This window comes from Buteo buteo, chromosome 1 (genome assembly GCF_964188355.1).
Source record: "Buteo buteo chromosome 1, bButBut1.hap1.1, whole genome shotgun sequence".
Taxonomy (NCBI): Eukaryota; Metazoa; Chordata; class Aves; order Accipitriformes; family Accipitridae; genus Buteo; species Buteo buteo.
This window is the reverse complement of record NC_134171.1, coordinates 14,718,452-14,740,036: the sequence shown is the minus strand read 5'-3', so window position 1 is coordinate 14,740,036 and position 21,585 is coordinate 14,718,452. Positions and strand designations below refer to the sequence as shown.

Sequence of the window (21,585 nt, the reverse complement as noted above, 5' to 3'; positions counted from 1 at the left end):
TCAAGATTTGGAGCACCAGTCGGGGTTGCCCATAGGGGCCGAGAGGAATTTAGGCCAGTGTAAAACACTACATATTTTAAATGGTATTTTGTTTGCATACAGCATGAATTCTCTTAATTCTAGGTATTCAGGTACCTAGCCATACCTTGGAGGCCAAATACCAAGACAGACTGGTCCTTGTTCTGGCCAGGCAGGTCTTACATTTTTACCCTCTATCTGTCGGTAGCATATCGAATATCCAAAGCATTGTTTCTTACAGTGAGTGACCTACATCTCACATGAAATTACGCCACTAATTCAGCTACATCAAAAAAAAAAAAGGGAGAAATTAAAAGACAGCATCTATTTTACTCTACTTCCACTGGCAAAACTTAGAGGTTTTAAGCTTTTTCTCTTCCGAAGCCAGAAATGAGTAAATAGAATTTTTTTTCTTAAGTAACAAAGGACATTTCTGAACTTAGATGTAAATTTCTGACATTCAGATTCCTCTTAAAGAACAGGGAAGGAAAACAAAATGGCAGAAGGGTAGAATGAGTGAATTCTGGACAATCACCTATTTAGGTAAGCATACAGAAGTAGTAGCTCATGTCCTTTATTCATTTTGGCCTGTTCTCAAGAAACAGGTGTTTTAAGCCATCTACAAATTTTCCTTTTGAAAAATGCACTTAACTGAAAGCTAGCCCTATGTTTCTGTCTGGCCCGTAACAGCAGTATAAATAAAAAGCATGACTAGGCAAACAGTTAAGGCTTCAACCTCCTCTAGCTCAGAGCTACATCCATCATTATCAGAAGCTTATAGAAATGCCAAGTCCTACTTTTATCTTATGTAATGCAACCTTTAAAGAATAAGGAAGGAAGATGCTTTCATTTTACAGAGCTTCTATGGGTAACTGTGACAAATAATCCTCACTGTGTGGACTGTTTTATTTGAAGATTATTCTAGAGCATCCCTTGTCACCTGTGAAGAAAAGCTCTTTGGTGCTGGTACACATTCTCATCCTCAGATGAAATGAATGTAAATGGATACAGAAAATAACCTACGGTGTTCTGTTGCCAGCCGATACGTTCAAGCTTTGGTAGAGGTGGGGATTTTGACCACCCAATACTTGTTTTCAAGGAAACTATTAAGATACCTTTTCCCACTTTCTTGCCCTAAGTTCTTTATTTGGTGGTAAGGAAAATAACAAAAGCAAGGAGTTCACAGAACTGGAAGCAGCAGCAGCATTTTGTCAGGTTGCTAATTACAGCAAACATTGTTTTAAATTCTCACCAGATTTGCCACTACTTCCCTTTGAACATGTAAGTGAATGAGAATTGTACTGGATACTCATGACTGTTACTGAAAGACTTTGCAGGGCTTTTATACCATGAGCATATCTACATGGGATTTTCAGAAGAAGACATCAAAGTAGTCAGAAGGCAAATAACTCCCCAAAGTGAACAGAATGGTATTCCACCCTCAATAAACCCAGCTGAGAGGCCATGAAAGACAAACATACTCCAAGTCAAGTCCAGTATTTAAAATCTACATGAACATCTATTTTATAGGCAAAATGATGGGCTGGCAGTCCCCAAGAACAGTGGAATTAGACAGTTAAACAATTAAGTACTGAACAATAATCAATCACTTTTATACAAAGTTTATTAAAGATATCCAGAAGAATAAATCTGAAAAACCATGTAGCAAACAGTAATTTTAATTCAAGAGTACAAGGCAACTTAAAACACCTAGAGCATTTATATAGCTGACAAATAAAAATACAGTGGTAATTACCATCCCTGAGCAACACTGCATTTTAAATAGCGGAATAAACAAAGTTACTTAAATGTACCTCTGAACGCAGACGTAAAATTGTTAAAATTTGTTAAAAGGCAAAGACCTGAAGACAAGCAACTTGCCCTTTAAAGATGTGAAGTACAACTAGTTTTGGAAAACTGAAGTATTACATTTAAACAAATCAAGCTGTTAACTTACTCTACAAGCTACTTAACAGTAGTGCTAAATGTACTTTATTTTGGTTTGACTGATCCTTTGTACTGCATACTGACAGCAACTTTTTTCCTTAATGAAACAGCAGAAGCTTAAGACAATGTCTATCTTTTTTATTACTAAACATTTCATGTATCGTGTATTCAGCAATGTGTGAATTTGAAAGTCAGAATGAAGAACACAGTCTCCTCTAATGGTCCAGACTTCAAGCAACAGTCATAAGGAGTAAGTTTTAACAAGTTTCAATATCCAGCTTCTACATTCTCCTACTTTCCAAAGGTGTGGGTGTGAAAGTACTTAACACAAAGATCTATATAAAATGGTCTAGCAACTAGATGGTGTCCAGGTTTCCAGATATTTAAGTAGCTTAGCGAAGGTGAACAGAGAGACAATGTTATTTTATTTTCCCAACTGTGTATGACTAACACCATTTAAGTTAATACCACCCTCTTTATTGCTGAGGAAGAAAAATGGCAACTTCATTAACAGGCACTGCTAGGAACGGAAAGTTAATTTACAGAAGAAAAACATCCTGAATACTGAAAAAGTAGTGCATACATCAAAAGAATTTACTTTGTGCTCTTAATTTGTTGTGTAGTGTTAATATTGTTCATTATATTGCTGGTTATTCACATCTTGATCATCCATCTTTGGCTGTGGACAAACTGTATCAGCACAAATAGAATCTATTTCACTGATGGCACTGCCAAATTAACAATGACATAAATATCAACCAGCTTTCTAAGGCCCTTACCTTGATCCATATCTTTTTTCAAACACTAGCAGATCTGAAGTCAAGAGATTAGGTAATAAATATTTCCTGCATGGTAAGACACATAGTATTAGAAATTTAATAGATCCAAGAAATGTCTCCTGTGTCATCTATGATAGTTTACAAGTACAAACACAGATACCATACAATATTTTTAGCTGTCAGTTCAAATTGAAAAATTATAGTATTAAAAACTCACAACACTTGAATTAAGTATCAATTACTTTCAAAACAAACAACCTGCTTTAAGCAGGAAGCTGGACTAGGTAACCTCTGGAGTCCCCAAATAGGATTTAGGGCTACATAACTGACTTATAACCCATCTGCTTAATATTGAAATATGAATAAAAGCTTTACAAAGCAGTGATGAAATGCTTTATGTTACTAAGAGAGGTAAAACCTATCTTTCACTTATTCACTAGTCAGTTGCTTTTTCCCAGCCACTGGCTGACCTATGGTTATGTCCATTTGATTTATAAATCAGGTAGTCTAAGAATTACAGTATCAGTTAGAGCAAGCAAGCAGTATTAGAAACAATAAAAGTACTGGAATGTAACAAAAGTGACATCCACTTTGCAGGATAACAGTTACTTGAGTCCTTCACACAAAGCTGAAAGAAAAGAAAAACAAACCCAACTTTAACAAAAATGCTGTAAGGTTGTATATACTGCACAAGCTGTATCTTGTACTAATTCGATATTGATTAGTTAATGATTTTGCATCGCCAAGTAATAATTTGGCCCTAATTATTAGGCCAATAATTATTTGGCCTAATACAGAGTTAATAAATACTGTATAACAGAATTTACTTGGCTGTTCACATAGAAAACCAGAACGTTTTCTTAAGGTTCAGCTGTTCCGGGTATCTGTAATTCATTTGTACTTCTTACTTTCTGCATACAAATTAATGCAGAATGGTTGTTTTGGTCTGTTAATATAATCAGCTCTAACATACTGAAATGCGTCCTTTCCGCAGATCCTTTCAGTGCTCAGACGGAACATAGCTAATGACAGTACAAACAAACACAATTTGAAGAAGTTTGCATTAACCAGTGTGACTGAAGCTCCCATAATATCGTAAAGAGGTTCTGAAGTAAGTATTTTTCAGAAGTCTATAGGTGTTGTCAGAGTATGACCTAAGTTAATTACTTCCTTAAAAAAATCAGGTTTCTTGACTGTCTAGAAAATAGGGAAAAAAATGCAACACTAGTTTCAGTTTGTTTATGCAAACAACAGCTGTGTTTCAATGTCCCAGCCATTAAATATTTTTTGCCTACAACTCTGGCACTACAAGAGGCTACGCTCAATATCCAGCACTGTCTCATTCTTCTTGCTGCACTCGTAAAAATGCTGGGGGACTTCCTTACTGGAAAGGATTTGTGATGGCAAGCAAAACTAAACAGGCTTCCCCACATTCCCTTGAGAAGTCCAGCAAACAAGACCTGCTGAAGAAGTCACTTCAGTGGATGATGTAGACGCCTGTGATATGGGACATCCCTCACCCTATTTACTGAGCAGCCTTTGACGTCTTCCTTAAGCTTTTTCCATTTCCCAGGATTCATCTGATTAGTATATCCTAACAAAAGATGCAAGAACCCCTTTTCAACATGGCAGTTATTGAGAATGAATTTTTCAAGTCAACAAAATATCTGGTTTTGCTTTTGAAAGGTTGTTTTTTAGGAAGAACAAATTACTTCAGATATCTGGCAGTTTTCCAGATAGCAGGTTGATTTGGACTGTTCATTGCAGAAAATGAAAACAGCATACTTAAGGACAAAGGATTTGAATTAAAAAAAAACCAAAAACCAACCAAAAAACCCCCACAGCTGCATATGGGTGTTAACAGCTTCTCCCCTTTACTATCAGGTCAAGCAACTTCACCAAGAAGTTTTCCCAGTATGGGTAAAAGCTGCAGTTATTTGGCCTGTACTCCCTAAAACCATCCATTCTCACTAATTGCTTCTTTTCACTGTCTAGAACAGAATCTTAGAGAAGAGAAGAAGGATATTCTTCCCCTTAGGATACTTGCACGTTCTCCGATTACTGTGTATGCCACAAAATATAAATATTCTAAAGTGTACACAAAACATAGAGAAGGAGTCCTTAAAGGGTCTTACAATCCTTAAATGTCTAACAAAGGAGTTCATGCAACAAGACAAATATTTTTATGTGCTTAAACAATTCAATTATTTACCTGAAGGACTTATCCCAGGAGTGACACAAGCATCACAACACCCATAAACTGAATGAAGAGCAACAAAGGTGTCATAAAGGACCAGACAGGCCACAAGGCAATGTTGAAACTGGGAATAAAAGCAGGAAGTTTTTGGTAAGTTCAACTGTCATACTATGGAAATACCAGCCATACAAAAAAAATATACCACAAGAGGAAATGAGATTTAAATTACTCAACCCGGAAAAATACTTGTTTCTTTATGGTATGGATGAAAAGACCCCAGCACCTACTTATTAAATTGGTAGTTTAGTTTACTGTTTGTTTACTAAAACTCATCCCAGAACTTCAGTAGCTGCTGCAGATTTTACACCGACCAAGTCCACTCAGTCCCATCAAGGGTAAAGGTACCTTTTACTTTCAGAATCTCTGTATATGAAGCACCTGAAAATGAACTACTCTTGATTTTTTCCATGGGCATACATGGCAACTGAGAAAAGCTTTAATTTGCACTTCCAGCCAAGCAAATTTGAGTTAACTCTGTATTAGAAACTGATCAGGCATAATTTTTTCTCAGCTAGAGAACACACCTTTGACTTAATTTATGAACCTCACAAATAGTTGTCAGAGGTGAGCAATTTACACTAACAAAGCAAAGGACTTTAGTTTTCCCATAAATTTTCAAGACAGAAAAGATCCAGCACACCTAAAAGTACACTTAATATACAGTTGCAAGAGTTGCAACTCTCACTTTGTGGATGAATGTTGAAAGTGGAAGAAATTATGCTATGTAGAGCTGATATTGTCACCAATACTCTTAGTAGAATTAGAGAAATTATACTTTTTATAAAATGAGCCCATTAACACAGACTTGCAGAGGTTTAGCAGAAGTTTGTACACAGTGTTCAAACCTACCAAATTGCTGCTGCAATAAAGGTAGCTGTTGTGATAGGTATCAGTGCTGGATACTGTGTGTCGTAGTCCTCAATTCCACAATACCACTCAAGATAGAGTATGCAGTAAAAGGCAACAGATAAACATGCAGCCAATAAACAACTGCCAGAGGCAAACCACCAACTGTGGGGGGGAAAGCATGTTAAAGCATATTAAGGACATTCACACTGCAGTTTGCACATTAATCTTCATTCTACTCTAGAAACAGAACAGACAATACCTGTTAATTATACAGATTGGCCTAGAGTTTCTGTAGTTTTTTTCTTAAATTACTTTTACAAAACACACTTTTTGCCCTTCTAAAGCTGTCTAAAATACATAACTAATTTAGTTTCATTTTGCAATGCAACATTCCTGTCAAATTATTTTTCCCTCAAATATTTTGGAAATGCAATGCAACAGATCTTGTCAGTGATTTACTATACTACCACACCAAAAATACTTTGTTAGTAGTGAAATAAAATAGGCTCCACTGCAACTGTGCTTCTCACTATAAATTAGACTACTGATTTTTGTGCAACAGAAATGTTGCAGAAAGCTTTAATAAGGTTTCGAGTTTATGAACTCTCAAATTTAGCAGACAAGAAGCATGAAGATTCTTCTTTACAGCAGCTGAAGAAAACTATAGAGAAATCCAGGATTTCAAACTCAGAATCAAGAAAACATGACGTATGTGATTATTTAGGAAGAAGCACTTTTGAGCCTCTTTGAGGATGTACTTCAAGAGTAAGATGGGAAAGACAACTGGGGAGGAAGGTGCACTTTAGTAAAATCTTATACTTATCTGAATGTATATTTAGCAAATGAAAATTTTAAAAAGTGAACTCTTACTACCATAGTTTGATTGCTAAACTACAAAGGGTAATCAACTACTCAGGTAACATTTGCTCAGGTATGGTACAGCAAACCTCTTATGCTATTTTGGTTCCTCAGTACTACCAATTAAGATATCTGCATTAAGAAAGCAGTTGCCATAGTCTACCTAAAAAAGCAATGCAGGAAGACAGGGTCCTGCAGGGAGCAGACGGGGCTACCCAAAACCTTGATCACATCCTGGAGTCACTAGTTTGTATCCACAGCCAACTGGACGTAGGGTGTATCTAGACCAGCCTGGAAGAGCAGCTCCAAAGAACCTCACAGCACAGAGCAAGGCCCTGTTCAGCTTCCATGTACTGATACAAAATGACAATGAGAGAGTTTCAAAAGCACTTCCAGGTAAAGCTATCCAAAAATATTTAACATCCATCAATCCCATGGAAAATAATTTAATAGAAAAGAAATAGAGCATAAATAGAAATTATTTCACTAATCTTTCACTTGTCTATTCAAAGAAGTCTAGAGAACTTCTAGAGAAATAAACTTCATTTTAACATTTAAAGATTAATTTCAGCTTTTTATGATTAAAATAAAATCAAACCACCAGCAGTTTCAACAAAACAGGCAGCAATTTCTTGTACTTAAGTGTAAACTTGAAGGTACAGTATTACAACATCCTGCTATTAGAACAAATTTTGCATGTACACAGATGGCTCAGTAAGGCCTAAAGAAAAAAAAATAATTACAGAAAAATTTTAAGCATTTAAGCATTTAAAGCATTGTGTTTACTTAAAAATTAGTTTAATAATAATGACTTAAGTGGTCATCTGGCCCAACCCCCCCCCCAAGCAGGGTGACCTAGAGCGGGTTGCCCAGGACCATGTCCAGATGGCTTTTGAGTATCTCCAAGGATGGAGACTCTACAACCTCTCTGGACAACCTGTGCCAGTGCTTGGTCACCCTCACAGTGAAAAAGTGTTTCCTGATGTCCAGAGGGAACCTCCTGTGTATCAATTTGTGTCCATTGCCTCTGGTCCTGTCACTGGGCACGACTGAAAAGAGCCTGGCTCTGTCTTTGCACCCTCCCTTCAGATATTTATATACATTGATAAGATCCCCCTAAGCCTTCTCTTCTCCAGGCTGATCAGTCCCAGCCCTCTCTATTCCTATTGTAGATCTTGTTTATCGAAGATTTAAAACACAGCGTTCAAACATAACAAACTGAATATGACCGTAAGATGAAAACACCACTTTCTTTGTAAGAAAAGGTACCTTACCTATCTGCTTGAATAGTTTCTTTAACAGTTTTAAAAAAATCAAAGTAGTATGTCACAGCAATCGATGCCAAAATCCAGAATGCAGAATGAATATTCAGTCTAGTAAGAGGCTTCCTCTTCTTCTCTACAGCTGTAGACTCTTCTGTAAATAAGAACATAATTATAGCACTAAAGCCAGTCATTAAATGGAGTATGATTATAGTTACGTAAAACATGATGCTTTATCCTTTTAATTCATTTATCTTTGGAGATTATTATACTCAGTATAATACACTTTGTATTACAGAGGAAGTATTCAAAAAAGCTCTGCACATTTCCTGTAATAAGACTGAGCAAGGTAGCCTTTGATAAAATGATAAAAGCAGTTAACAACCAGCACATACTGTGTTTGTGTACCCTTTTAGGAACCTAACAGCTGACTACATTACGAAAGGGTTATTTAACTAATTAAAAACCTCCTGGTGTTATTAAAACATTATTATTAATCTAGCATACAGAAAGTCAGGTAGGTATTTCCGATTACTAATTTATTCACATCCTTTTTTGTTAATTTTAATCCTTGCAAACTGATTTCAGGCATAAATAATTTTCTTGTTCTCAACTGCAGTTACTTCACAAGGTATTTTCAACTTTAGTTTCAGGAGCTAGCTTGATTCATGCCACATACCTTCAGCAGATAAACTAAAACTATCATTATGCAAAAAAGGATCTGCTGTTTTTCCCCTCATCACCATATACTGTTTTAGAGAGAGCAAGACAACAGAGCAAGCAGATTTGAAAGCATATTTTTGTGTATGACGGTAACCACCTAACACACTCCATGCTTATACACACTGTCAAAAAAAGGTGTCAAAGGTGCCTTTGATGTTTCATACTTTGAACTTTATCACTAAAAGTTGTTGGTGGCCTGCGGGCCTCCAGCAGTGTACAGTATGCTGGCTCCTCCACATGCATTACCACCAGCCAAGCGTACTAACAGCTCTGCTGGCGTTTACAGGCATTTTTATTTTTTATTTCCTAGATTATTCCTCATCTACTAGAGCTCGGGTCTGGAGCACTGAAGCACTTCATCCCCCACCAAGAAACCCGCGGTTGCAAGTCTTTTACGGAACTCACGCCTCCCTTTTCACATCCAACTCGCTGTTAGGAGCAGAGACCCGAGGGACGATGAGCTGGCTGCCAGCAGGCGGTACCCCACCGAGGAGTCCCCTCACTCCAGCCGCGAGCAGGGTCCGTCCCCTTCCCCCGCTCCCGCCGCGGGGGCAGCGCTCCCCGCCCGGACATTCCTGTCACACCGCCCGCCTAGCAGAGCCCAGCCCGGCCCGGCTCCGCTCCGCTCCCCTCCCCTCCCGGCGGGGGCTCCGCGTCCCAGGCCCAGCGTCCCCGGCGCCACCCACCGGCCGTCCCGCCGCCCCCGAAAGGCGGCTGCGGCGGTAGCGGGTCGCGGGGCTCTGCCCCTCGCCGCAAAGCGCGCCTCAGCCTCGGGAGCGGGTCGCCGCCGCCGCCGGCCTCCATCTTGGGCCGCTCCGGCAGTGACGCCAGGGCGGGGGCGGGAAGCGCGGCGGCCGTTACGGCCGTTGGCGTGAGGGGCGGCGACCCCCTGTGTGGGGCCGGAGGGAGTCGGCGGGAGGACGGGCGGCAGGACGGGCGGCCGGCAGGGCCTCCTCCGGGGTTCGGCTGTCGCTGGTCGTAGCCTTGCCAAGCCCGTGGTCGGTCGGAAAGCGAGTCTGAGCGGCTGGTCCCCGCGGCGGTGCCCGGGTGCCGGGGCGGGAGTGGGGGGGGGGGGGGCAGAGCGCTGGGCGCTGCTGGAGCACGGCTGCCGCAAAGGGTCGCCCGGGTCATGGCCCAGTAATCTATTATAAATCAACAGGATCGTAAATCGCACTAATCCCCGTTGGAAGTCGTGAACAGTGTGATGTAAATCCGAGTGCCAGAGCGAGGACTGTTTCATCAAAATAATTAAGAAAAACGGGAAAACTGGGTGCATATAAATGGTTTGCTCATCACATTTTGCAACCCAGGTGCTCTTGAGGACAGATGTTAGGAAAATCTCACCTTTCGTGACACAGACCAGTGGTTTAGATGGGACAGGAGTCAAATACAAGGCTCTCAAGAGGTTTTAAGACCCATAGGAATCCTGTAATACTGGATACTGCAACTCTTAATTGAAAATAATAACCATCTTTACAAGACAAACTAGCTAAAAGTTAAATTAATAAAATGGTAAAATAGATTGTTTCAGCTCTGTAGCTGAATTCTGCATAACTAGATAAAAAGTCACGTCAGCACGTTTCTGCAAACAAAACCTTGAGACTTGCTAGATTAGTATTGCTTTCTTGTTTATTCACGTGGACAAACTCAAAACTACTAAATTATATTGACAGATTCATCTTCGGTCTGGTCGTTGTAAGAATGCTGTGAATATATATACTGTATCTTTTGGGGTGTGCTCATTGAATAAGTAACATGGCTTTTAAAATTGAAATTTGTTTCTAATTGTAATGATGTATTAGGCTAATTAGATGATACATGTAGTACTTACAAATCCTGTGGTTTCTTGGACAAAATCATGTGTGGCATAATGTTCCTGCCGAGGCAAAAATCCCACTGACTACAGAATGGAAGTACCTGTCCCATATGGCACCTGCTTTTCTTTATGGTGTAATTAAATGTAGAAATATTCAATAAAAGCTCAGATTATTATATGGTAGATTGAAGAAAAGAAATAATTTCAGTATGTGGGCTTTACTTACCAAAATCAAATTTATAGTCCTTCTAGTTATAGGTAGATTAAAGTTCAAAACCCAAACTTTTAATAACCTGATTATACTTTTCCTTTTAGAAGGCAATCTGAGTATTTTGCATGAAAACAGTGAGTATGAGAAATATGTCAAATTTTCACTTACCATGTGTATTCTTTGCATATTGTGTGGCATTTATCAACATAAAAGCTTTGCAGATACTTCCTCTGTAGTTTCATGTTGAGAAAACAGGAAAAGCAAAAAGAATGGAATGTAGGCTGCGGATAAATAATTATGTATTTTATCAGTAAACCTTAAAATACGTCAGGTCATCCTAAGGGTAGAAACTAATTGGTAGAAGCTAATCAGGGTACAAGCTAGACTTGATCTGAACTGCACTCTTTTTAAGCAGTTCTAAAGCTGTTGAGTAACTAATGCCCTTTGAAATGGGTGGAAAAAAACTGGGGTAAGTCTTAATAAAATAATAGATCTTCTGCATATATAGTCTAATTCATACAGTGTTATAGCAGGTTTAACTCAGTAGACGTACATCAGTTTAACTAGTGTAATGATGAACCCTAAAAGTACATAAGACTAAGTTTTTTCAATTTATTTAATTATCACCACTTTTTCTTACATTTGGTTTCAGTTGTAGGTGCTGAAGTAATGGAGAATTTGACTTAATCAGTGCATTCTACAGTTAGAAGAAAAACAGCACTGGCTCTTCATTTGTCACGTAACCTGATATGTAGATACACTGTGTTGTATAATCTACCTGGAGATGTTATCTTTTCACAAAGGAGCTGCTAACAATAATTTATCAGGAAAAAATGACTATGTTTTCCTAAATATCCTATCGTCTGTTTTATAGATGAGTGAGGTTCTAGAGACAAGGAAAGCAAGGGTTCTGGTTATTCTTTATTACTGTGCATTGAGTTTTGAGTAAATTCAGCCTAAAAGGTACAAGAATGGAACAATTTTTTATTTTTTTTTTCTCTGCAGAAAGCCGGGCCTTCATTTACATCTAAATTTCATGTGAGCCATGTCATAGTGAGTAGAAATTGTTTTCCCAGCCTTAGAACATGTGTCCTGTAAGGGCCAACCACATCATAGTCCTTAGTGACTATGATGATTATTTTTTATTTAGTTCCGTTGAGTATTTTGAAGTTAACAGCTCGTGGGAGCCTCTGAGCTCTGCTTTCTTAACGATGAAATAGAGGTTTCTTTGTTTTATTTCCTTTGAGTGAAATGATTACCTCAGCCTTCACTTTTATGCTAGTGATTCAAATAAGAAACAAAGGAAATCTTCTTGTACTTTCTTTGCAAAAGCTATTCATAGGAAATATCTTTGATTTAAACATAGCAATTAAATAAATATGTATGCTTGAAAAGGTTAAGATCTGTTAGTGTTACTAAACTGAAGACTCCTGTTTACCTACAGAGTAGGTATTGTGCAAAGAGCTGAAATAAGAGCTTCCTTTCCCTGACTCACTATTGACCTTAACCTAGACCATGTTCAGTGTTTGTAGAGCTGAGATGTTTTCTGTGATCTTTTCACAGAGCTTCTCTGATTCAGAAATTATTAATCTGTTAAAGAGTAGATAACGATCAGGAGCTGAACTGAAACTGTTACAAAATGAACAACATAATTAAAGCATCTAAACAACGGGCCTGCTATGGGTAATTAATTCTTGCAAGTAAAAGTTTAATCCCTGCAGAAATGTTAGCAAGTATTTTAAAATGTGGTACTTGATCTGATAAATTTAGTTAACAGTCTGTGAAAGGAATTGTGAATTTGAAGATTTTGTGAAGGAAATGTACAAAGGGTACAGTTTGCAGTGTTTTTTGTTAAATGTATTTCTGGTCTCTTGCATAAAGTGAATTCTTCCCACATTTTCAGAAAGTAGCTTCAGCAACTTCATGTTCTTTTCTTTTAAATAAGAAAGAATGCTTTGTAAGTTATTTGAATGTGTTTAAATATTCAGGTTTTGCAGTAACAAATGAAAGGTGAAATTTGCAATCTAATTGGATATTTTAAAAATAATTTTCATGTTGCTTGCTGAGTATTTGCTGTTTACTGATTAGTTGTTTTTATGTTGATTACAGGTAACTCTTAATGACACACACAAGTGGTAGCTTTTTACATTCCTTGACTGGGTACATATAAATTTTAGAATTAGACTTCCCAGTTAAATTCTCACTTCTAGAAAGTCAAATTAGTTTTCTAGTATTCTAGCAAATATTCCTAACTTTTTCCCCATGACAGAAGTCAATAGCTAAATGAGCCCAAATGTAGTCTGTTCACAAAAGACCTGACTGGAATTTTCTTCATTTCTTATCTAAGTAGGGCTGGCTCCTCTCTCCATATGTTCATTTTTAGCTGAAGGAGGTTGGCTACAGTGTATGCATATTCTTCATTTTGAGAAGTAATTGTGCAATATACTCTGTGCTTTCTGTTCATGAACTAAGAAATACTAAAGCGAGTAGTAATCTGCTGCTTATCTTCCACTATAAGGAGTAAGAGGGGATGGGTAGAGGTTGTCAATCCTTTCCGAATGTTGTTCTTGGAGTAAAGCATTGCATATCCTCTCTTACACTGAGTGAAAAAGTAAATGCATTGTCTCCATCATCCAGGTAAGAAAAAAGCCTTCAAATAGTACTACAGTTCTCTTGCTTTCATCTAGCATTCCTTTAATTATTTTAAATTCAGTACAATGGAAACAAATCACCAAAGGACTTAAAAGCACTTGGTATGAATAACTTAATGCAAATCTGAAAAACAACTGAAGGTTAAAACTCAATCAACTCTGAATGTGGTACATATACAAACTATTGAACTCAAGTTGAATTCTCATGTGAGTATTAAATTACAGTGCAGCCCTGAATTGACCCTTTAGGAAGGAAACAATACATATAATAGCGTGTTTGATACCAAGAATGCACTATATATAAGCATGCAAGCATTTGAACTTCATGAAGGAAAAGAAAGCAGAAAATATAAAGGCAGTTAAAAAGGTGAAGAGGGCATCTAAGAGAACAGAAAAAGAGCGCATCACATAATGTCATCTGACTTATCTAGGTATGTTATTCTTCACCTTCAAGGTTGTCTGCAAATTACAAAAAAGTAGCTGGTCCAGAACATTACTTTAATCTGAAGTATCTATTTGATGGGACACCATTTCAACACCCTCAATTGTGCTGATTAAAAATGTTAGGTAGTGTCAATGTTTGACTCTTGCCTTTTGTTATAATAGGCATTAAGAATATAAAATGAGAAGACTTCATTACAGCTTGGATCCTCAAACATGTAAACAAAACCCATGAAATAAATCTGGATAAACCATTCTCCTAGAAGTTGCTAAGCAAATCTTCCTACTCTCTCTCCTAAATAATTTCTTGAGTTTAGTTTCACTTAACTATGCGTACTTTCTTAGGGAGTACAATGGCTCTCAAAATGTTTTCCTAAGACTGCAGTTTAATGATACAAAGCCCTTGGCAGCAATACTCCAGCTATAATTGTTCTTGACTACTGGGTCCCTAGTAGTGGTATATAATACTGCTCAGTTTGAGGATTTGATCTGGTTTTAAAAGCCTGAAAAAAGTCAGGGGGTGGCGGAGAGGCAAAAACAAATGGCCAGATGTGGGTGGGTGGGAAAGGGAACACTTGGGAATTACTGAAACTGATTTCCTCACTGAGGAAAAACTCTGCAACCATGCATCTGTAACAATATGACACGAATTTCATACCTAGGGCATTTAGGAACATCCTGAAGTTTGGGGTTTGGGTTTTTTTTGAATAATGAAGATCACAGATCTAATTCACGCAGGAAAGACTATCAATTGTGGGAATGAGCATTCAAGTTTATTATTCATTGAACATTTGCTCTACAGGAGTATTGCTCTCTTTAGGCATGACACTATTTCTGAATTGATAGAGGTTAGCATTTTTTTAGGCTGTGGTAGCATATTAACTATTGTTTTGGAGATGGTCTAGTGTCCCCACTGCCTGTGATTTGACTGCTGTAACGAAGCAGGGACAAAAAGCTGCTTGGGCACGTGGACCTCACTGTTACAAGATTAGAAAGTACAGATAATTTTCATAATGTGTTCAACATAGGAGCATCTCACTGATGTATATAGTGTGGAATTCAGCTCATGCTGTTTGCCTGCATAATCTTTCTGTGGAGTCCTGAAAAAAATAAACATGAAACAAAGGTCTTACACACTTCATTCAGGTTTATAAGCAGGTTTTCTTTATCATCGTCCTTGACAGTCCATTACTGCTTATGTATCCTGTACAGTCAATTTTTCATATATTTTGATCTGGTATTGTAATTGGATGACAGAGTTAGAGGGAACACTAACAGGGTGCTATACTGTCAGAGAGAGAAAGGAAGAGAGAAAGATGTTTGCTGGTATGAAAACTAAATTCAGCAATACCTCGATTTGAAATTTTAGCTGGAGGATGGTTGTACAATTCCTGTTCCCATTTTGGCTAATCTGCTTAACGTGAACAGGTCTTTAAGAACATAGACTGAGTTAATATTTTTTCTTCATATAGAAAACTTATCCAATGCTAACCTCTGAAACCACTTAAGTTCTGAAAGCTCACCAAAAAAGCTGAACTTTCAAAGATAGGTGAGACAGAATTGCAGCAGCAAGAAAGGAAGAGGAAACATACTTCATGGTGTAAGACAAGGAAACTGTAGGAACAAACAGTCCATAAAATGTCTGTAAATTGTAAAATGGATAGATGGGGGAAAAGAAAAATCAATAAAGTGCTCTAAGCCTAAGAGATGTTTGTACAATTCAGTAAAAGCTTTTATACTGGCAATTGATTTAGAAGTGCAAGGCAGAAATGCAGGCAAAAAGTATTGGCTTCAGTAAGTGAAGCACTTGCTTTAACGGTAAGAAAGAAAAGTCTAGGAGAAAATTCTGGTCCTGTATCATCCATGAAAAACATTATCTTTTGTCATGCATGGATACTATACAGGGTCAATTGCTGTGTATTCCTCCTTGAATTCCTTCTCATCATCAAGAATCAAAGGCCATCTGAAAAAAAGATGGCCTTGAAATATCTTGATTTCAGAATATCAAATGTATAAAAGTGCACTTCATGCTTTGTATTTATATATTAAAGGCTGGATTGTGAGAGTTCATTACATGGCTACTGCAAAGAACAGAACGAAGGAGTGAAAATCACAGGTTTTGAGCCATCTGCAATGCAGGTGAAATTCTGGTGTTATTTTTCATTCAGTTCGTCACTTAAATGAGAGGTAGTGACCTGAATACATTCAGATGGATTTCATGCTGCGTGAGTGGAAGATCTCAGTATGTTTAAAAGCACCTTTTTTCTAATAAAACAAATACATGTGAGAGTTGAGCTTGACTCTGTAATTAGGCCTCAATTAGGATTTTGATACTAATTCAGTAGTAATGCATTCCACCTAAAAGTTTGAGAATAATAGTTTAATGGGTAGGCATACAGAGACACAATTTCTGTTTTTCTTTACTTTCAAGTCATTTCAGGAACTACAAAACTACTTATGTAGGAAGTCAGTTATTTTACTTCTGCTGTAACTCAGATACAGAGTTGAGTAGCAAAGGGCAGTTTCTATGCAAAAGATCTAATGAGAAAGGCAAAACAGTCTGTTTGAAGACTGGACAATTCTAAGTCTTCTAGAATAAATTTAGAAGGGAAGGATAAATAAAAAATAAGGTGAAGATGTGTTTGAGAAAGGACTAAACTCTGTGATCTGCAGTCTTGCAGAAAAAAAGTCCAATCTAAGTAAAATTTTGAAGGTTTTTCAGCCCTTACCCTGTGAGAGTGTAAAAGCATGAGAATACAGGTGTAAAAGGAATTTTATCTCAAGTGCAAAGAAAAGCAGTAGGTTACAGGTGCAAAAGGAATTCGTATCTTAACAAATGCAAAGAAAAGTTACTACTAAAACTTCCTCTAGTCCAAGTGAAATTTAGAATTCAATATAAAATAACACTTCCTGTAAAAGTACTAATGGGAAACATGATATGCTGCTTTTCTTGGCTGACAGAGCAGAAAAGAAAGTTAGAGGACTTGTTTTTTCTTAAAGGCTAAATCAGGAGAAGAAAAGGATAAATGTTGAATATATTAACTGAGATATCTTGTAACCTGTGAATACAGCTTAATGGATAGAACAATATGCCTTTTTTTGCTTATCTTGCACAAAAAGTTTAATATTTGCTCTCTTCTTTCCCTAATAAGGGTGAGTGTTACAGCTTTAAAAGTTTCTGAATGAAATCATGTATTGGGTCTCTGTATCCTGTGGTCATCAGCTATAAGCCACTACTCATGTCAGGATCTGACTACATTGTACTGATGCAATTGGATTATAGCACCAGGTGGGAGGATCGGTTTTCACTGGGAGAAGGAAGAATGAACTACTCTAATGCACCGGTACAGTGGAGGGCTAAGCACAACAAATAAGTAGCCATCCTTTGAAGCTTTTTTGTTTCAGTGATTAAACTCCCTGCTTAAATGCTTATGCTATACTCATAAAGAAAGCCACTAGCTTTAAACAATTTCCAAATTTACAATACTTCTTCCTTCCCCACCCTGCCACCAAGACATTCAAGTTCTAAGACACTATTTTAGAACAGGAATTTTTAACAATAAGGCATATTTTATTATGAAGATACCTTCTGCTGTTCAGAAAGTCAGTAAAACAAAGATTCTGGAACATTTTGTAATGCTATGTTACTATTATCTGATGGTTTCTCATAAATTTATTGACATTAACAATGACTGCTAAACATAAAATTTGTGGGAAAAAAAAATCCGCATGATTTTGTTAATTTGTGTTAAATGCTAAGTGAAGCTTTATACAAGCAAACTCTTGCACTAATTTTTCGGTATCCTGACCCATGTTACAACAAAAAAATTTCCTGTGGTTACAGTAGTGAATGAATACTGGAGAACTGTAAATTGTTAACATTAATTTTATCTGTTTTCACATCTCAATTTGAAACAGAACAAGTGTAAAATATGTAGTTGCAAAGTAAATATTTAATATTATGACTTTTTTTTATACTGTAACACTTAAATACCCAGCTCTTGCTAGTAAAATCAGAACTCTATTTATATTCTCATTTATTGACATCTATCTGTACAAACTATATTAAAATACTAGCCTTAATGGTATAAAGTAATGCAATTAAACTAGGAAATGCACAAAATAGAATTCACACCTGTGCTACCTTATATCTTTTTTTAAGTTGCATGTTTTACAGTAGCTTTTCTGCTTCTGCAGAAGTTTGGAAGGACTCCCTCTCTCTCCTCAGAATCTAGCATGGCAGCTGCAAGGTAATAAAGTCCCTTTCTGAATATTAATGTTGGTTGATTGCAAGTGAGAAAAACACAAGAAAAAGCATATGTCCATCAGCCGCAGGCTTCTGCCACACTGCAGAATCAACATTAAGCAATGCCCCTTTGTCCTGAAAGCACATGAGAAAAAAAAAAGTGGGAAAGGTGATGATGTTTTAAAAATACCTGGTTTAAAGAACTTGAGATGCTGCAGGTCATCAGGTTTTTTGTTTAATGTGCAAAGACTTAAGTCTTATTTTAATGACCTGCATAATACTGATGTTATCTGAACTGCACAGCAATTCATATACCAAAAGATAAGAACTGTTAGAATCAGAAAGATATCAGAGTAAAAAATGGAAGTCTAAGCCAGTCATTTTGATTTTGAGGGTCTGCAACAGATCAGTGACCTCAGGTTTGCTGTTGGGTTTGGTTTTGGTTTAATGATATGACTGCGATATGTGCTAAATTTTGCCAGATTTTCCTATGTACGCAACTGAACTTATTACTCAGTTGTGTTTTTGATGGCTTCATGACCAAATGGTACAAGAAGTGAACTCAGTGGTTCAGTAGATAAAGTCCTCTATAGCAACACAAACTCAGTACACTGGCATGCTATTAAAAGAAACTCCAATACCATAGCTGTTCAGTCAGATAAAAGGATGACATAAAGGGCTACATGGTAGTCATGACATTCTTTTAAAATATTCTGTACTATATATATAGTGTGCTTGATGAAGGCACCCGCAACTTTCCTGTCCGTGCATAACCCTGATTGATTGACTTTGCTGCTGAGAACCTAGATCAAAGATGACGAACTTTCTGGTTCATTATGTGGCTGCTGTCAAATGTATTTAAAACGTCAGTTGTGGATCATGTCAGCTAAATTTCCATGGGCATCAAACTTGGCATCAAGGGCAACTGCTTGCAGTAGTCGATTTTGATGATCAAAGATAGATCAAAGGGAGGGATGATGGTCATGCAATCAGCATATGCACAACACCCAGAACCACTGCAATTACTGTGAGCTAGATCTTCCTTCTTCAAATACATGCATGCACAGATGGATGTCAGTCCTGTCGTCATTTGATTTTGAAAGTGAGAGACCCCAAAGTCACTCAATTGAGGACTTAAGAGTTGTTCAATCAAATTAATCACCTGACCTAGAAGCTGGGATCAGATAATAATGCTTAATGAACATATTAATTAAACTGCAAGCAGGTGCTCAGCAAGTTTCCACATTACCATTGAGAGTTGTGCCTTGCTGTTCTCTTATACCGTCTGGAATAATGATTTTAAAATAATACACGCTGTCTGAATGCAATCAGGTAAATTGATACTGTTGCCTGCTTGCATTTGGTAAATCTTAAGGTTGTACACCCTCCCCCTAACTTAAAAACAAAAGACCATCCAAGGTACGTAACTTCATTGCAACAGATCCATAGGATTTAAAAAAAACCACTGGTAAATATGCTGATTAATCACCAAATAGAAATTAGATAGAAATTACTGTTTTTCTGTCTTCATGAAATATTCTGGTCTGCAAGGGATTATGGCTCCCTCTGAAACAATTACTGCTAAATTGGTAGTTTTAAAGAACAGGGTAACTTCAATCTGATCGAGACATCATTAGCTGCAAGGAGTAAATTAAAGCTGAATTCTGTTGCAAGTGGAAAAGCCAATTTCAGTCCTCTGAGGAATCTATTAATCGTCTAATGAAAAAAAACCACAGAGGTCGTCTTTTGTTTTTTTTTACTGGAGAGCTGCATGTCAATAATGCAACTATACATGGACTTCAGTAGCACTTGAAGTCATCAGTAATTAGAGGCATAGACTTATCCACCATACTACAATACTTCCAGGAACTTCAGAAAGAAAAATATACCTACAAAGCATATTGCTCCCCTTGACCCTTCTTTCTGCCAACAGACTAGGAAAAGGTAATACTACTATAATGATGTATAATGAGGTAATACTACTGTAATTGTAACAGGACTTACTCACAGTAGATTCCCACTAGTGACCATCAATAAAGAGGCATTAATTTGATCCACGTCTGCCAAATCATTAGGAAAAACCTGAATGGCAGCTAGTGCTGCTTTGCCCTTTACACAGAGAGGGGAAGAATAAGATGCAAAAGTCACGTTTACTACCCCACGTAGGCACTACTAGCACAACCATGGCAATGCACAGGGCAAGTCAGGCATTTGAACCATTAAGAATCACAAGTTACTGCAGGAAAAAATGCCAAGGTCAAATCTTACTCAGCTCATCTGCATACTGTTGATTTGCTACACTATTATTCTGTATTTTCAGCTTTAAACTGATGCGTCATGTTTCTGAACATTTAGTCTGCTGCTTTGCTTTGTTCAGTGATCACTGAAGTAAACCCTGAGCATCAGACACCAGAACTCTACAATGACAGGAAGCAAGTATCTGGTTATGTTAGACTGAATAAAAAGAACCGTTGCACAACTTCAGAGGTTCTTTTAGACTCGTTTCCATCTGATATAGATCAGCTTCTTTGTCTGTAGATTAGAAAATGCTGATGCTTTTCATGAGCAGAAACTGTCATTCCCCCAAGCTGTAAAAGATAACTTGCAACACTCCAAAGTAAGAATTTGCTGTGAAAATTTACTTTTAAATGCATACCAGAAACAATCCAAACTGCCCTTACCAGTTTGAAAAAGGAAAAAACATGCAGCTGACGAGCATGTCAAGAAAATAGTAGGTCTTTATGAAAAAAAAGTGTATGTAATGCAGGTTGCCAACAGTGGTATGGCCAGTATTGCTACTCCACAACTCACTGGGCAGAGCGACCTTCTGCTGCCCTGTTCAGAAACTGACCTGAGCTGTGAGATAAGCTCCCACACCAAGGCAGTGGGACCAGCTGGCTGATGAGGCTGGAGGCAGACAGCAGGAAGACCATCCTGGCTTGTGGGCATGGGACTGGCATTGTGAAGCGTAGGATAGAGAGAAAAGTTAGGTCCTAGTTTGAGGGCAGGGAAAGGAGGATGGAGGCACGGCACAGAATTAGCCACCACAACTGTAGTAGCTGCTGACTGTGCCCATAACTGCTGCTGTCATCACAAGAACTTAGGAGATCATCAGCAAAATTTCAGCAAATGTTTCTATACATGTGTCAAATGTGCTGTGGTCAACAACAATGGAAGATGAAAAGTATAAGAGAATGGCATAATTTGGAATTAATTCTAAACAAACAAACTATGTAACAATTACTGTAACAAAACTATTTAGGATCTTAATGTAACAATATTTGTTGTAAAATAAATACAGTGAGTGAAAAGGTTAACGGCACTGTCTTAATTTCGGTCTCACTGACAAGGACTTATTTTTTTATATGCCCTTTCCTAAATTAAAAACAAAAAAAAAAAGGAATCTAAGTTTTTGAAATATGTTCAAACAACTCCTCAAAGTTTCTCCATGTCTGTAAATAAATTTTATTCTATTTATCTCCAAAGTCATTTTCATGAATTAACAACAAACACTTATTGAAAAGATC

The 21,585-nt window shown here is 37.5% G+C and overlaps 1 protein-coding gene across 3 annotated transcripts; it reads right to left on the bottom strand.

Annotated features, from left to right (window-relative positions):
• Window positions 1–1,533: 1,533 nt before the first annotated feature.
• TMEM128 (transmembrane protein 128) lies at window positions 1,534–9,582 on the bottom strand. 3 transcript variants are annotated; one of them, XM_075023098.1, is made up of 5 exons: window positions 9,380–9,581; window positions 7,983–8,124; window positions 5,851–6,012; window positions 4,957–5,065; window positions 1,534–3,941 (listed from the first exon to the last, which is right to left on the bottom strand). In XM_075023098.1, the coding sequence occupies exons 1-4, from the start codon at window positions 9,495–9,497 to the stop codon at window positions 4,966–4,968; spliced, it is 522 nt and encodes a 173-aa protein (XP_074879199.1). In that variant the 5' UTR covers window positions 9,498–9,581; the 3' UTR covers window positions 1,534–3,941; window positions 4,957–4,965. The 3 variants fall into 3 exon arrangements, with proteins under 3 accessions (XP_074879199.1, XP_074879191.1, XP_074879207.1); XM_075023090.1 differs by having other exon boundaries at window positions 1,537–3,372; window positions 9,380–9,547; XM_075023106.1 differs by lacking the exon at window positions 1,534–3,941 and adding an exon at window positions 3,948–4,338 and having other exon boundaries at window positions 9,380–9,582.
• Between the last annotated feature and the right edge of the window lie 12,003 nt (window positions 9,583–21,585).

Coding starts and splice junctions, on each gene's coding strand:
- TMEM128 (XM_075023106.1), bottom strand. CDS start 9,497: ATGGAGGCCGGCGGCGGCGGCGACCCGCTCCCGAGGCTGAGGCGCGCT. Junction 6,013..7,982: donor GAAACTATTCAAGCAGATAG/GTAAGGTACCTT, acceptor TCCCCCCCACAG/TTGGTGGTTTGCCTCTGGCA. Junction 5,066..5,850: donor TTTATTGCAGCAGCAATTTG/GTAGGTTTGAAC, acceptor TTTTATTCCCAG/TTTCAACATTGCCTTGTGGC.